The sequence below is a fragment of the Dipodomys merriami genome, unplaced genomic scaffold, assembly GCF_024711535.1.
Source record: "Dipodomys merriami isolate MVZ:Mamm:240054 unplaced genomic scaffold, mDipMer1.0.p SCAF_392, whole genome shotgun sequence".
NCBI lineage: Eukaryota > Metazoa > Chordata > Mammalia > Rodentia > Heteromyidae > Dipodomys > Dipodomys merriami.
The window spans coordinates 783,250-799,799 of record NW_027205515.1 but is presented as its reverse complement, the minus strand read 5'-3'; the positions used below and the strand labels follow the sequence as shown (position 1 = coordinate 799,799).

At 41.3% G+C, this 16,550-nt stretch overlaps 1 protein-coding gene across 9 annotated transcripts in view; it reads left to right on the top strand.

Moving 5' to 3' along the window:
• Arhgef11 (Rho guanine nucleotide exchange factor 11) overlaps window positions 1-16,550 on the top strand; it is a 106,253-nt gene that overhangs the window by 66,593 nt on the left and 23,110 nt on the right. For 6 of the 9 annotated variants that reach the window (XM_069990234.1, XM_069990235.1, XM_069990232.1 and 3 more), the window contains 8 exons: window positions 2,931-3,050; window positions 4,626-4,671; window positions 5,265-5,341; window positions 6,920-7,057; window positions 11,949-12,023; window positions 12,246-12,347; window positions 13,337-13,435; window positions 15,676-15,718. In XM_069990234.1, coding sequence (XP_069846335.1) covers window positions 2,931-3,050; window positions 4,626-4,671; window positions 5,265-5,341; window positions 6,920-7,057; window positions 11,949-12,023; window positions 12,246-12,347; window positions 13,337-13,435; window positions 15,676-15,718 — 700 coding nt within the window. The remainder of the gene's footprint in view (window positions 1-2,930; window positions 3,051-4,625; window positions 4,672-5,264; window positions 5,342-6,919; window positions 7,058-11,948; window positions 12,024-12,245; window positions 12,348-13,336; window positions 13,436-15,675; window positions 15,719-16,550) is intronic. The other 3 variants (XM_069990240.1, XM_069990238.1, XM_069990239.1) reach the window with 1 other exon arrangement.

The window sequence follows — 16,550 nt, the reverse complement described above, 5'->3', positions numbered from 1 at the left end:
ACTGTGGAAATATACTTTAAAAAATGCTGAATTAGGCCAGGCTCCTGTGGCTCACACCTGTAATCCTAGCTATTTAGGAGGGTGACATTTGAGGATCATGGTTCAAAGCCAACTCTAGGCAGGAAAGTCCATAAGACTCTTATCTCCAATTGACTACCAGAAAACCAGAAGTGGTGCTGTGGCTCAAGTGGTAGAGCACTAGCCTTGAGCTGAAGAGCTCAGGGACAGCAACCAGGCCCAGAGTTCAAGAACCACAACTGACAAAAAAAATCCTCTGAATTACATATTTTAAATAAGGAGCTTATATATGAATTTAATCTCAATGATATGTATATCTAATACATATATATATATATATATATATATACACACATATACATATGTACATATATTTGGTGGAGGGGGGAGGTGTCGGTCCTGGGGCTTGAACTCATAGCCAGGACACTGTCCTCGAGCTTTTTTTTTACTCAAAGCTAATGCTCTACCATTTGAACCACAGCTCCATTTCAGGCTTTTTTTTTTTTTTTTTGGTGTGTATGGGGAATTAATTGGAGTTAAGAGTGTGTCAGACTTTCCTGTCCAGATTGGCTTCAAACCACAATCCTCAGCTGTCAGCCTTCTTATCAGATAGGATTATAGGCATGGCTACTGGCGCCTGGCTCAATTATAATTTTTTTAAAAATCTAAAGCCTCTGTAATCCTAGCTACTTAGGAGGCTGAGATCTAAGGATCATAGTTCAAAAGTAGCCTGGGTAGGAAAGTCCATGACACTCTTATCTCCAGTTAACCAATAGAAGTGATGCCTGAGCTGAAGAACTCAGGGACAGCGCCCAGGCCCAGAGTTCAAACCCTATGACTAACAACGACAACAAAAATGTTGTAACAGTGCAAAAGAAGGAATAATTATTTATTCAGTTATCAGAAGGTTTCATGAAGTGATGCTTGAGTTTGATTCAGTCTTCTATGCCTAGAACATTGAAACTAGCAGTAGGAGTGGTGGTGGTTGGAAAGTAATTTGGCAATAAATAGGAGTTTGGAGTTTGAAAGCAGTGGAAATTAAAGGACTCTGTGTAGTGGACTGATCACATTTTCAAATCAGTGTTCTTTGGAGAAATGTGTTAAATAAAAATGACATAAGAAATCTAGAAGGCTGTGGTATGTAAAAGATAAAGATTTAACAAGAACATGAGGAGACACAATGAAAATAAAGGGATTACAATAGAGAGCCTCTCAGAGATCAAATCAGAGAAACTTACCAGCTGGTAATGAAAGGCCCTGTGGGTACTTGGTTAGAATAATGATGCCATTGATATAACAAGATAATAGAGAGGAGCAGAGCTTAGGGGAAAATAATGAAGGTCAGTTTTGGATCTATTGACTTGGACAGACCATGAGATATTTAGATAGACTGTCCTCTGGGCATATGGATATGACAGGGCTGAAGTTAAAAAGAAATTCAGATGTCTTCAGTCTGAAGGTAATCATTGACACTGTCCTGAAGAGATCACCCACGGCACCAGTATAAAGAGAAGAGGAGAGAAGTGAGAGCTGAGAACAGTCGAACATAGGTGTTTTTGTGGCACATAGTATAGCATTTGCTCTTATGTTTTATCTTTGAAAGAGTAGCTGTTTGAAATAATGGGGAAGACACTTGGCTACAAATGCTGGCTGAATGACTAGAAGGCAAAGAATGGGGTAGGGGAAAAGTTCTAAAGATATAGGCTACTGTTTTGAAATATTTGGTGACAAAAGAAGGGAAGAAAAAACAGGGCAGTGACTTGAAAAATAATCTTGAGTTTGTAGAAAGGGCTTTGTTGTGGTTTTGTTTTCAGTCGTGGAACTTGAACATTTTTATAGAGTAAGGAAGGAGTCATTGAAAAAAAGGGGACTTTGAACATAAGTGAACAGTGTCCAGGAAGTATCCAAAATACCTGGAGGGACTCACTTTGTAAATTATTTAGGCAGTTTCTCTCCTGAGACAGAGAGACAGCTACAGATGCTTTGAAGTGAGTAAAGCTGAGAAAGTTCTTACCAGATGATATTATCTGCTGGGATTGAGGGCAGGGTTGGGACTTGATAGGTTTGGAAAAGATAAAACACATATAAGAAATTTTCATAAGGTTGTCATCAGGTAGCAGGAAATCTCAAATGAGCTTAGCTAACATATGTGCCCAACATCTTTATCTATTTAACCAGCAAGATTTATCAAGTATTTTTGTGGTAAAATATTAATAGCTGCCATATTTTCAAGTGTGTAACTATGTGCCATATATTTGCTGCATACTTTACATAATCCCATCCAGATCTTAATAACCATCCCATGAGGCAGATACTGTCTTCTCCATTTTATTGGTGAGGATGTATTTAAGCTTGCCCAAGTCTATATTGTAAGTGGAAGTACCACAATTCAAATCCATTCTCCCCAAGCCCCTGTGCTCTACTCTACTCCCATGGTGTAAGCAATGTGAAACAAGGGGTGAGGTGGTTACCTGCTGTCCAGAAGCTTTCTTTCTGATGGTTGGGCAGGAAGAGCAACTGTTCTAGTCAGGCATCTTTCTCGTCTGGTTTTATTGTTCATTTCCTCTATAGCACTTTTTGTATACTGTTTAGACAGTATTTCACACTTGAGTAAGACTTGAGGAAGACTTCATTTAGGATATTAGGACTTAGGCCAAGCCCTAAGGTTAGAGTAGAGCAGGCTTTTGTGTTGTTTTCTTTCTCCTGCTGTCTCATGTGTTCTGTTTCTCATCACCTATCCTTTCTGATCCTAAATGGTGGTGAAATACTGTGCATCTTCTAGCAGGCAGAGCTTCTCTCTACTCTTCGTTTCGGAATAACTACCTGTTTTCCTTCCCTGATGAGTCATCCATTTTCTACTAACCACCCTCTGCCTTTTCCCCTCCTCCTTTTCCTCCTCACCCCCTCCCTAGCGTATCTGTGAGGTGTATAGCCGGAACCCTGCCAGCCTGCTGGAAGAGCAGATCGAAGGTGCCCGGCGACGAGTCACTCAGTTACAGCTGAAGATCCAGCAGGAGACTGGTGGCTTAGTGGTGAGTGATGGTAGGCATAGGTCTAGGAAAGGCACTATGCAGTTGGACTGGGTGTAGACAGAAGAAGAAAGCAAGGACAGACAGAAGGCTTTCTGAGTCATGGCAGGACCTCAGGCTTAGATAGTAAGTGTTAGTGTTTTATAAAGAAAAAAGTTAGTGGTTCTTAGAGTATTTAACACCAAAGAGGCTCAGCATATCCTGAAACCTAGAATATTATGTGAAGAAAAAGTCTGCTTCTTGTACTTCTAGAACTTCTAATTGCAGTGAAAAGAACAAATGCAAAATAAAGATTAACAGTTTTAGTCTTCTAGCTATCCTTCTCTTCTGGGCTGTTTCTTCATAATTAATGTATTCCTACCCTAATTTTTACTCATCTGGTAGCTTTTCCTACCACATTATCCTTTAAATAATGGGTCTTCTCAAAGAAATACTAGCATAAAAATCACCTCATGTAAAGGATCCCTAGTTAGTTGAGAGGAATGTACCATAACAGCTAGCCACACTTTGTGGAAAATTCTAGGGAGGAGGGTTCTTTATGTGTTCTCTTCTGAGTCTGCTATTGGCATCTTGTGTCTATCAAGCCTCAGTTCTTTGGAGAAATACTGAAGTAGCTTTGAAGAAACAGTCTAGGAGAACAGTATTTGCCCAGACCAACAGAAATTATTTAAGGCATATCTACTTTCTTTTTTTAGATCACTCAAATAAAAAAATTGGGGAAGTAAATTTAAAACATTCATTTTCCAAGGGACAATTCAGGTTGTGGACATGGACCATCTAGATTTAAAACCTAGCACTAGTTCCCACCAGTTTTAAGATTCTCGGGCAAGTTACTAAATCTCACTTCCCTCATTTACAAAATGGAGATCACTATAGAGATAAAATTACTAGGGTATTGTCATAATTGAAGCACACCCTTGTCACAGGGGCCAGTGCATGTTTACTGCTGCTGCTGCCGCCACCGTTGATATCCATGTATTCATAAAATAATGGTTCTGAGACACTGAGCTTAGAATCTGGAGATCTGGGCTCCTACCGTGGTTTTAGAGTTGACCTACTGTGTAGCTTGGGCAAATGAGGATCTAAGTTTCTATTTCCTCACTTATGAGAGTATTATTTGTCACTCATTTGCTGAAAGATTAACCACAGTATAAGAGTGTGCTTTGTACATAATAAAGTACTATCAGTCTTACTTCTTTGACATGTCTAGGGCAGTCAGCTCCAAACTGACACCTATTCTTCTCAAGATTCTAGAGGTATATCTTACACAGCTTCCCTCAATGACTGCTTGAGCTTTTGGCATTCCCTAATCCTTAAGAAGTTTTTTCCTATATCTACCCCAAATAAGGCAATAAATGCTTTGAGAAGTGAGATTTTTGCATTTTACCAGTGTTAAGTTCCCTTCTCACCATTAGGGGTCACCATTCCCTCAAACTGTACACTTAGAGCAATATTTATTCTAATGCATTTTTGAGGCAATGATCACTAACTATAAGAAAATACGGCTCTGATTGGTGGAGGGAAAAAGGAGAAAGAGGCTCACAGAATTTGCCCTCCCTCTGGGCCTTTCTCTTTTAGGACATACTTCCACTCTATGGTGACAGCAGCCAGAGACCATCAGAAGGTGAGTCCCCATCACCTCTTTTTTCTCTGGCATATAGCTCTATTCCAGCTTTTTATTTATTGTCATCTTCCATGGGACAGATTGTGGGAAAGAAAATACATAGTATCTGTCCTTAGGGAAACAGAATAATGGGCCAGTGGAAGCAGTTGAAATGACCAGCTAACTAACAACACTGGATGAAAGGACCAGGAAGGTACCAGATGACTATGGTCGAGACAGCAGCCTGCCTAGTTGCACCTGGCTCTTGGGTGCTCAACTTGTGAGAAGGGATAGTGACTAAAAGAGGGTTGGGGATGGATAGGTTTAGGATTGAGAATAATTGTGAGGTAGAACTCCAGTCTTTAACATCAAGAGGGTACATGCCCTGTGTATAGGGGTGAGGTAGGTGAAAGGCAGATGTGGTAAGAGTGGAAGGTAGGTATGCTGGGAGAGTCTAGTGGTGGCAACATGAGAGAGCTGAAGAAAAACTGGCAAGAAAAAGGAAGACATTGCTTCATTTTCCTGTTCTTATATACAAGTGACCAGAATAAGTGTTCTTATTTCCCTTAGACTTGAGCTCCTTCCTTTCTATCTAAATTCTTTTTTTTCCTTAGGTCGTTTCTCTCTGGATTACCAGGAGGCAGACAGTAGCTTGGACTCTGGGACAGAACGCATTCCTTCTACCAGTGAAGTGAGTACCATCAAGAGGGTTCCTTACCCTCAGCTCCTGAGACTCACTGGCCACACGTAGGCCTTTAACCCCTTTGCTGTTCCTGTTCCAAAGATTTAGTTATTTATGCTGTGGGTTCCAAAACAGAGGGTTCAAATTTATCATATATACTAGATTGCAAAATCTGGCTTGTATTTTATCATTAGTCATAGACCTTTGAGACTAAGGAAGCAGGATTTAAAACATGTCTGTATAGCTTGGAATAACATCTTAGATTAATGAAACCAACCTCATCAAAAGTGGTAGTCTCTGCTGGGTACTGGTGGCTTACACCTGTATTCCTACCTACTCAGAAGGCTAAGATCTGAGGATGGTGGTTTGAAGTCAGCCTGTACAGGAAAGTTTGTGCGACCCTTCAAGTAAGATCCAAAAAAAAGCTGGAAATTTAATTGTGGCTTAGGTGGTAGAGCAGTAGCTAGAGCAAGAGAAGCTCAGGCTTAAGAAACAAAGAACTCCCACTCATCTGGTCAAACCACTACTAAATATTCCCATGCTGCTGATCACATGTATGGTGTATAGTGTACACCGTTATATGTTATAGACTGTGATAGACAATTTGCTCCAGGAAAGTTAGAATGAACTTGTGACTTTAAATGAGCATCATTATTCCACAATACTGTGAAATTTGGGGAATTATGTAATCACTTAACCACAATTTAAAAAACAAAAAGAACCTTGGGGAAGGTAGGGAAGGAAGGGATGATAGGGGGAAAATAATGGAGGGGGTAACAATGCTCAATAGGAAGTGTACTCATTACCTTGCTCATGTAACTGTAACCCTCTGTATAGTATCTTTACAATAAAAAAATTTTAAAAATAAAGATAAAAATAGACCATGCACAAAAATAAAAATAAAAAAAATAAAATGTGCATCTGATAACTATAAAAAAAAAAAGCAGCTCAGGGAGAGAACTTAGGCCCTGAGCTCAAGCCCCAGGACAGGTGAGCATGCGCGCGCGCGCGCGCACACACACACGTAGAAGAAATGTGATGACATCAGCAGAGCATTTATTTACTTAGCCAGATTATGTGAATATGTAGTTGAAACATTTTAATTTCTAGTGTTTAGGCTGGAGGGTTGGCTCAGGTGGTAGCGCACCAAAACAAAGACTCTGAGTTTAAATCCCAATACCCCCAAAAAGAAAAGGAAAAAAATGTTTAGATAACAGAATTTTATTTCCTGACTGCTCCTGTCAGGTAGGAAGAAAATGAGTAAGATGAGATAGTAATGGTAAGCCTAAATAATCTTATCACTAACATTATTTGTTGATGATGAAGAATATAGGCTATGGATTGAGACTTTTTGGATTGAATCCAGTATATACATTATGAACTCAAGCTTCATAACTTTTCTGAGTCTTAGTTCTTTATATGAAAAGTGGGACAGATAATAATATTGTGAATATTGTGAGGATCAAATAAGATATATAGAATCAAAAATACTGTATAATGGAAACATGATTTTCATTACTAAGTAAGCTGACTTTCAGTGAGTCTTGTGGATAAGGTTCATTCTCACAGAATTCTCTGTTCTTCTAGTCATTGATGAATCGGAACTCAGTACTGTCAGACCCTGGACTAGACAGTCCTCGAACCTCCCCTGTGATCATGGCCAGGATTGCCCAGCACCACAGGCGGCAGGGCTCAGATGCACCAGTCCCCCCATCCAGTGACCAAGTAAGTAATTGGAATCACCTTGCAATATTTCTTTCCCCTTTTCAGAACTACAATCTGGAGGCTTACTGCTAGTACATAGTCTTGCGTAGTCAGATCAAACTCTATTTGGGCAACACAATTTGAAATAGTCACTTTGAGAACAGCCACTAAGAGAACAAATAGCGAAGAAAGAACCTACTATCAATAGGAATATGGAAGTCGGGTAAACTCAGGTTCTATGTGAAGACTCAGTGGATAGAGCTGTAGGGAACATGATAGCTAAGAAGCAGACAGCTGGTCTTTCTTTTAGTGGCTGATTCATATAGGAGCTAGTATCTCTAAAATACTAATCTTCAGTGTGCTTTTTCCTTATCAACATCTTTTCCTCAAACAAAACCTTATTATTTGGAACTCTAATATAGAAAATAAATGTTTTGGTGCTCCTGAAATCTTTCTTTCTTTTTTCCATGTCTTGGAATTCATTTCAGTAAATATTATTTTATATGATCAGAGGCACAGAGGCATTGCAACTTTGTGTTCCTCCCTAAGAGTATCCTCCTTTGGTCTCACTGTGTGTGAATGCCTAGACCTTTCTTATCAACAGTCCACTCATCTAACCCATCTATATCTTCAAAGGTACTTCATGGAGCCAAAGGGTTCTAAAGATCTGATTTGAAAACCTCTCCACTCAAGGGTAGAACTAAGTCCAGAGCTGTTCCAGGAAGACAGGTTTTGGCTCAGACCAAAAGCTGCAAAGAATCTGTGTTGCCTAGCAATGGAATGGCCTGCCTTGACAGCCGGTGAATTGTGTGTCTTCATGCAAACAGAAGAGACCACCTACTAGAAAATAATGGCAATTGCTGTTATCACACTATTCAAAGTAGCACTTAAAATTACCAGCATAATTTTTTTTTACCCATAGCTAATTGCTTAAATAACCTAATTTTTTCCCTTAAACGTACCCACTTTTTAAAATTTAAATTCATTTTAAAACCTATTTCTCAGGGTCTGGGAAGGTGGCTCAGTGGTAGAGCGCTTCTTGCCTTGCATGCATGAGACCCTGGGTTCAATTCCTCAGCACCACATAAGCAAAAAGAAAAAAGACGGAAGTGGTACTGTGGCTCAAGTGGTAGAGTGCTAGCCTTGAGCTGAAGAGCTGAGGGACAGCGCCCAGGCCCAGAGTTCAGGCCCCACGACCGGACCAAAAAGAAAATTAAAAAAATATAAAAATAGGGCTGGGAAGTTGGCTCAGTGGTAGAGCGCTTGCCTTGCATGCCTGAGGCCCTGGGTTCGATTCCCAGCACCACATAAGCAAAAAGAAAAAAGCCGGAAGTGGCGCTGTGGCTCAAGTGGTAGAGCACTAGCCTTGAGCTGAAGAGCTGAGGGACAGCGCCCAGGCCCAGAGTTCAGGCCCCACGACCGGACCCAAAAAAAAAATAAAAATAAAAACAAAAATAAAAATAAAACCTATTTCTCACTATAAATGCAATGTAAATGTGAATTCGAATTTTGTGAAGTTCTTCCTAGATAGATGTGAAACAGTGTAGACAGAAAGCCTCTATTTACATTTAAAAAGAGGAGGGGGGAAAAATCGAGGAGAATTCTCCTTTGTGAAATTTCTTCTGGAAGAATGCTTGAGAAGCTGTTAGTTTTTTTCTCTAAGGAGCAGAAATAGTGGCTTGAGGATAAAAGTGGGACATCCTCTTGTCTCTTCATTTCTAAACTGCATGTCTACTTCTACCTCTCCTTTTTTAGATCTTAAAGACCAAGTTGGGGATGCCGAGGGTGTTGGGCAGACATCCTGTTAGAAAGTAGGTTCTTTACTTGGTTAACTGGGGCAGGGATGGAGGAAATGAGTCCCTTTTCTCCTCCTTTGAATTTTTTTACTCTCCAAAAACTAAACTACAACTTTTGTGTAGTAAGAGCAAATATAGTTCCAATAACTATTAATAATATATATTAGTAAGAAAATAAGAGAAAACCTATTCTGTCTATAACATGGTTAGCTGCGGGAGAATAGAAGTATAGGTTACTCTTTTTTTTTTTTTTTTTTGCCGGGCTTAAAATTCAGGACCTGGTTGCTGTCCCTGAGCCTCTGTGTGCTCAAGGCTAGAGCTCTACCACTTGAGCCATAGCACCACTTCCAGCTTTTTCTGAGTAGTTTATTAGTAATATGAGTCTTACTCTGTCTGGATGGCTTTGAACCATGATCCTCAGATCTCAGCCTCCTGAGTAGCTAGGATTACAGGTATCAGCCACCAATGCCTGTCTGTACTCTTTATTTTCTGTGACACAATTCTAAAATGTTGGTTTTTAAAGACTTTTTTTAATTTTTTGGCCAGTCCTGGGCACTATCCCTGAGCTTCTTTAGCTCAAGGCTAGCACTCTACTACTTGAGCCACAGCACCACTTCTGGCTTTTTCTGTTTATATGGTACTGGGGAATCCAACTCAAAGCTTCATGAATACTAGGCAAGCACTCTACCACCAAGCCACACTCCCAGCCCTTTAAAGACTTTTAAATAGTCATTCCCTCACCTGCCCATGGTGGTACACACCGGTAGTCCCAGCACTCCAGAAATTGAGGCAGGGGGATCAAGAGTTTGAAGCTAACCTAGCCTACATAGTGAGAACTTGACTCAAATAAAAATAAACAAAATTCTTGACCCAAACAACAAAATCCTACTCTTTTTGGTTCCTTTCACCAAAGATCCAAGTAGAGCCAAATGTAAATTCATCCTGGAGCCCAATGGGTAAGAAACTGTGATATTCTGGGAGAAGAGAATACTTGAGCTATGTCTAATAAGTACAAGTTCGGCCCATTAACCGAACCCTGCAGCTTTGAGTATGCCAGTCAGTCTCTTGCCTTTACCTTTTTTCAGTTATAAGTGGACTATTAGGCTGTAGTCTCTGAGATACGTTCAGGAGAGTCATTTCTTTGATTTAGTCTTTCTTGTCATAAAGTCAGTGATTATCCAAGAAAACAGAAAAGGCAGAGAAGTGTTGTGAAGAAAATCCCTTGGAAAGAGAGTGTCCTAGGCTGTGTGAAAGCACAGTGAGCTAGTTGGGTTCCAGGAACAGCCATTATTGGGGAATCATTGGTAATGAGGGAGATTAAACTGAGGGGAAAATACAGTTGCTAGAAAAGCTTTGAAAGTAGCTGGGAGTATGACTCAATTGTTAGAGCACTTGCCTGTCAAACACAAAGCCCTAAGTTTAAACTCAACACTGCCAGAAAGAAAAAAGCCAGGTGCTGGTTACTCACACCTATAATCCTAGCTATTCAAGAGGCTGAGGTCTGAGGATCAAGGTTCAAAGCCAGCCTGGGCAGGAAAGCCCATGAAACTATCTCCAATTAATTACCCAAAAAGCTGTAAATGGAGCTGTGGCACAAGTGGTAGAACACTAGCCTTGAGGGGGGCAAAAAAAAAAGCTCAAAGAGGGGCTGGGAAGGTGGCTCAGTGGTAGAGTGCTTGCCTTGCATGCCTGAGGCCCTGGGTTCGATTCCTCAGCACCACATAAGCAAAAAGAAAAAAACCGGAAGTGGCACTGTGGCTCAAGTGGTAGAGTGCTAGCCTTGAGCTGAAGAGCTGAGGGACAGCGCCCAGGCCCAGAGTTCAGGCCCCATGACCGGACCCAAAAAAAAAAAAGCTCAGAGACAGCACCCAAACCCTGAGTTCAAGCCCCAAGACTAACACAAAATAAATGAATAAATGAATGTGGGGGATAGTGGGCAGTGGAAGGCAGGACTTTGAAAACTGTAGAAACCTTTAGGAGAAAATTTTTACCCAGGAACCAGCTAAAAAGTTAATGTAGTATGAAGCCTCTTTCATAGGTGAGCAATGGCAGTCACTTAGGATTAATTTTTTATTAAAACTAGCATTAGGAAGCTGGGTGCTAGGGGCTCATGCCTGTAATCCTAGCTATTCAGGAAGCTCCAATTAATCACCAAAAAGCCAGAAGTTGCTCAAGTGGTAGAGTGCTAGGCCCTGAATTTGAGCTCAGGACTGGCACCAAAAACAAAACAAAACAAAACAAAAAAATAGCATAAGGGAGAAACAGAGAAGCAAACTAAGGGATTTGGGGTATGGTATGTGTGCACACGCAAGCTCACTAGTGTGCCAGTCCTAAGGCTTAAACTCAGGGCCTGGGCACTGTCCTGAGGTGTTTTGCTTAAGGCTAGTGCTCTATCACTTGAGCCACAGGTTCACTTTTAGCTTTTTTGATAGTTAATTGGAGTTAAGAGGCTTATGGACTTGTCTGCCCAAGCTGACTTTTAACCTCTAGCCTCAGAGCTCATAAAATTACAGGCATGAGCAACTGGCTCCTGGCTTAGGAGTTTGGGTTTTAATAGGTAATGGAGACCTGCCATAGATTTTTTTTTTTTAGCAAAGGTAATAATCCAAGGAGTGTTTGAGAAAGATCAGCCTCATCTCATTTCATTCGGGGAGAGATAGATCCACTCTTAGTCTCTCTGGTACTTGCTATGCTATTTTTGAGTAGCACTGTGGTAGACAGCAGATTTAGAGGGTGTGTATTTAGGGAGAAGGATGGCTATGTAGTCTATTTAGGAAAAAGCAGAGTCCCTGACCCAACAGTCAAGCAGGAGTTATAGCCTCTTAGTTATTTTGTTGCTGACATTCTCTCCCTAGATCTTTTGCAAACAGGAAGAGAGCATTTTTCTCTTACTTCCCATCTTCATATATCATGTGACCAGGCTGTCCTAAGTCAGCTGTGCCCCACCCAGAAGCAGTTGGCTTCCTGCAAGTGGAATCCTTGCATCTCTGCTCTGAGATTTGGGGACAGAAGTAAAGTACCAGTGTTTACCAGACCCATGTGGCTTTCTTCCATTGAGAAGGTTGAATCTCTGTTCTCTGTAACTTCTCATCTCTGCAACTTACCTCTCTTTGCAGGTGGTAGATCAAAGCTTAAAGCCTTTAATTATTGGCCCAGAGGAAGATTATGACCCCGGTTATTTCAACAACGAGGTAACGGTTTCCTGGTTTTCTCCTTTCATCATCGTTCTGTCATACAAGCTGCCCTTGACTAAAAGCAGTTTAACTCACACCAGCTGTGAGAAGTGTATTGGGGAAGAAGCCTGACTGAAAAAAGCCTGGAAGGTAGAAAGCATGGGAGCAAAGCTGGAACAGACTGTGCTGCTGTCTCCTGCCTCTGTGCCTTCCAGCCATTCTTATCCTTCTGCCTTCCAGAGTGACATCATCTTCCAGGATCTTGATAAACTGAAGTCACACCCAGCTCACCTGGCAGTTTTTCTGCGCTACATCTTCTCTCAAGCAGACCCCAGTCCACTGGTAAGTCAGAAGCATTAATTTTGTTGAATGCTTGTCTGTGCTCTGGCCTGTGTGCCTGAACTCTAGATATCTAATGCTGCAAGTGAGGTCTGTGGGCATAGTCAGGCACCTCAAGGACAGAGTTGAAGACAAAAGAAGATGAAATCTGTGCAGAGGGGATTTTCAGTCTTTGACATTTTATGTCTTGATATTAACCTAGGGAGTACTGAGAGGAGCTAAACCAGAAAGATTCACTCAGTTTTTTGACTGGAGAGTTGAGAAACTAGCCTTTGCAAATACACAGTGTTATTACAAGATGCCAAAGGGCTAAGGTGATGGCAAGAAGGAATGTGAAGGGATGGAGCCCACTGTGCCCAGGGATGGCAGATGGAGTCAGCAGCCTTGCCATTTCTCTCATTCTGCTCAGCTGAGCTGCTTAGAAATGAAGAGAGTTGGAAGAGAATGTCAATGTTGTATTATTTAGAATAAGCCTCTTCCCCACAACATGGACTGCTGTTTTGTCTTTCTGGAGAAGATACCACATTAGAGGCCAGGATGAACATCCATTTGCTTGGCAGTGATTGATTGAATACCCAGTTGTTAAGTCTCAAGTGCTGGTGTCTCACAAACAATTCAGAAAGAGACAGGGCATATGACAATGAAAAATAAAACATGAACCTGCAGGGAACAATGTACAAGTGGAGGAGTGATCAACCCTATAAGTGTACCTGCGAGACAGAGTCAGGGATTGCCATTTTACCTTAGGTTTCTGTAACATCTATTCTCAGCACTGTCGACATTTTGGACTAGAGAATTCTTTGTTGTGGTAGACTTGTTCATTTTAGGATGTGCAGGTGTATCAGTGGACTCTACCCATCAGATACCAAAATATCCACTCCTCCAGTAGCTGTGATAACTAAAAATATCTCCAGAAATTGCCAAAAGTCCCCAAATAAGCACTCATTCCTGGTTTAGACCCACTGCTTAATTCAGTTTCTCCTTCCTCCTAGCTTTTTTACTTGTGTGCAGAAGTTTATCAACAGACAAACTCCAAGGATTCCCGAAGCTTGGGAAAAGACATCTGGAATATTTTCCTAGAGAAAAATGCGGTAAGGCAATTATGGCTTGGACTACAATGTCATTATACACTTTGGAGTATGCAAAAGACAGGAAAAGCAAGCAAGACATTCAGGCCAAGCAGAGACAGGTTTTTAAAGAAACCTCTAGACTAAAATGACATGAAAAACCTCTGTGAGAGCTATTGATCAATAGAGAGTTATGGGAGAGGAGAAGATAAACAGACCTTGTTAAGGAGAGTCAAGAAGGGGTCATACTAACAAGGGTGAAAGAGAATGAAAATGGTCAAAATAGATTGTCAGCACATATGAAAATAAGACAATGAGATCAAGATGCATTGTACTCATAACCTGACTTGGGGAATTGTAATCTCTTTCTACAACTACTTAATAATAAAAGAAAATAGAACAATGAAACCTTCTGCAATTACATTAGGAAGAAAGAGAGGACAATATTAGAGAGGGAGAGATTGATTGGAAAACATTGTATACAGGTATGGAAATGTCACAACAAAATCCTCCCTTGGATAGCTAACATATGCTAAGGAAAAAGGGAGGGAACCTCTAGTCTGAGAGATTAAGAGTTCTAGAGTCACCAGTTGCTGGTGGCTCATGCCTGTAATCCTAACTACTAAGGAGGCTGAGATCTGAGGATCAAGATTCAAAGCCAGCCCGGGAAGAAAAGTCCATGAGACTCTTATCTCCAATAAACCACCAGAAAACTGGAAGTAGTACTGTGACTCAAGTGGTAGAGCACTAGCCTTGAGCTGAAGAGCTGAGGAACAGCACCCCCAGACCCAGAGTTCAAACCCCACAACTGACAAAAAAATAAAAAGAATTCTAGAGTCTGTTCTTATCTCTCCTCTCAAAAAAGTGACCTCTCGGCTGGGAATGTGGCTTAGTGGTAGAGTGCTCGCCTAGCATACATGAAACTCTTGACTCCTTAGTACCACATAAACAAAAAAAGCCAGAAGTGGCACTGTGGCTCAAATGGTAGAGTGCCAGCCTTGAGCAAAAGAATCTCAAGCCCCAGGACTGGCAAAAAAAAAAAAAGTGATCTCTCTATACCTCTTTAGTTCCACATATAGAATACATACTGCCTTTCTCCAGAATGTTTGGGAAGAAAAGATTGAACCAAATTCTAATTACTCCCCCAACCCTGCCGGTTTCCCCTCCCTTTCCTCTTGCCACCTTCCCCCTCCCTCCCCACACACACAGATGAAGAAATAGTCTCAGGACAGATATGATAGGTAAAGAGGACCCAGGGTTCTGAAGCTCAGCTTGGCTTGCTTCCTATTGCTCCCCAAAGGAAAGCAATATGGGAGACCCTATGGTGATTGAGACATGAGCCTGGTGTGTCTGGACTTCAGTTCCAAGGATGTGTTCAGAGTCCTGCTGGCAAGAGATTTTTGTTTACAAAAGGCAATTCTTAGCTTTCTGATATGATCAGCTAAACTAAACTGATTTTTTTTTCCTAGCAGTAAGCTACTAGGGCTAACAAGATTGGGGGAAATTGATTATCCTCAATATTTTTAGATTTGCTCTGTTAAGTGGGTCTTGAGTAAGGAAATTAGAGTTATTGGTTGTTATGGAGCCACCTTGGTATCCAGGTAACAGGAGACTTATACGGCAAAGGCTAAATACTATGCAGCTCGAGGACTAGGTGACATATGGCTAGTTTTCCCTGGGTATAAGGAGAGAAGTTCATCATATACCTAACATCATATACCTAAATTATCATTAGTTTACTTTTGTTTGTTTGTTTGTTTTGGTCGGTTGTGGGGCTTGAACTCTGGTCTGGGCACTGTCCCTGAGCTCTTCAGCTCAAGGCAAGCACTCTACCACTTTAGCCACAGCACCACTTCCAGCTTTCTGATGATTTTTTTGGAGATAAGATACTGGGCTGGCTTTGAACAGCAATCCTCAGATCTCAGTGTCCTGAGTAGCTAGGATTACAGGTGTGAGCTACTGGCACCTGGCTCTCATTAGTTTACTTTTGGAACTTGTTCATTCTATATACCCTGTTGGCCTTGAAGTAAGAGTGAAAAATCTTGTGCAGAATACAGAATACAGTCCCAACTTGCACTGTAGCCTCAGATCCTGTTTCTCAAAACCATGGACTAAAATTCAGGTACACAGTAGAGAAAGATGAAAGGAAGGAGGGAGATATAGGCAAGAAAGGAGAGAAAATAGCATTGCTAAGCCCTCTTCATCTGCACATGTCCATTCCTCAGGAACCACCTCACCACTTTTCCCACTCTTCTGTATTGTAGCCTCTCAGAGTGAAGATCCCAGAGATGTTACAGGCTGAGATTGGTAAGTTGATTCAGCTAATACATCTCTTGCTAGTGCCCTGCTTGTACTGAATTGTCAGGATGCAAAAGGGACATGAACCTGTCCCTGGATAATTATCCTTCAGTAGGGGAAAAGATCCAGAGATGGTTTCTCCAAAACACTTTACTAGGTCATGAACAGGCACAAACTGGACAGATCTTGCCTAGGAACTCACTCTGCCTCTGATTTCTGCCTCTGCCTCTTCCTGGAGCTTGTTACAGAATGACTTGGTCTCAGTGTTAGGAGACCTGGGCTAATTTCTGCCAACCTTCCAGGAATTCTCAGAAGAATCCCTTAAGGAATTCTTAAAATATATATCCCAAACCCCTCTCATCTCACCTGCAGCCAGAATCTCTAGTGTTTTTTGGTTTGGGGGTTTAGGAGCACTTGTTTGGGGTTTTTGTTTTGTTTTCTTACTTTCTCCTAACATAACATAACAACTGGTCCAGAGTGAGGACCATGGACTGGATGAGAACATTTCTTCAATTCCAGAAGAATTGAGAGGAAGCATTATAAAGAAGATAGCATTCTGAGAAGTTATGCACAGGCAGCCTTTTAGAAGCTGGAAGTTGCAAGCTGTGCTTGGGAAGGGGCCATTTATAGCAGGGATGGTGGGAAGGAGAGCTTACATGCAGAGACAATAGAGTGAATGCAGCTTTTATTCAAAAGCAAAATGAGCTGGCCCTTTATGCAGATTTGGCTTGGTCTGCATGGAGTTAAATACTGGGACATCTCTTGGTTTCATGAAGGGCCTGCCTGTTTTGTTCCTGTAATTTGACCAGATTAAAGGAGAATGAGCCTCTCATAAGTCTGC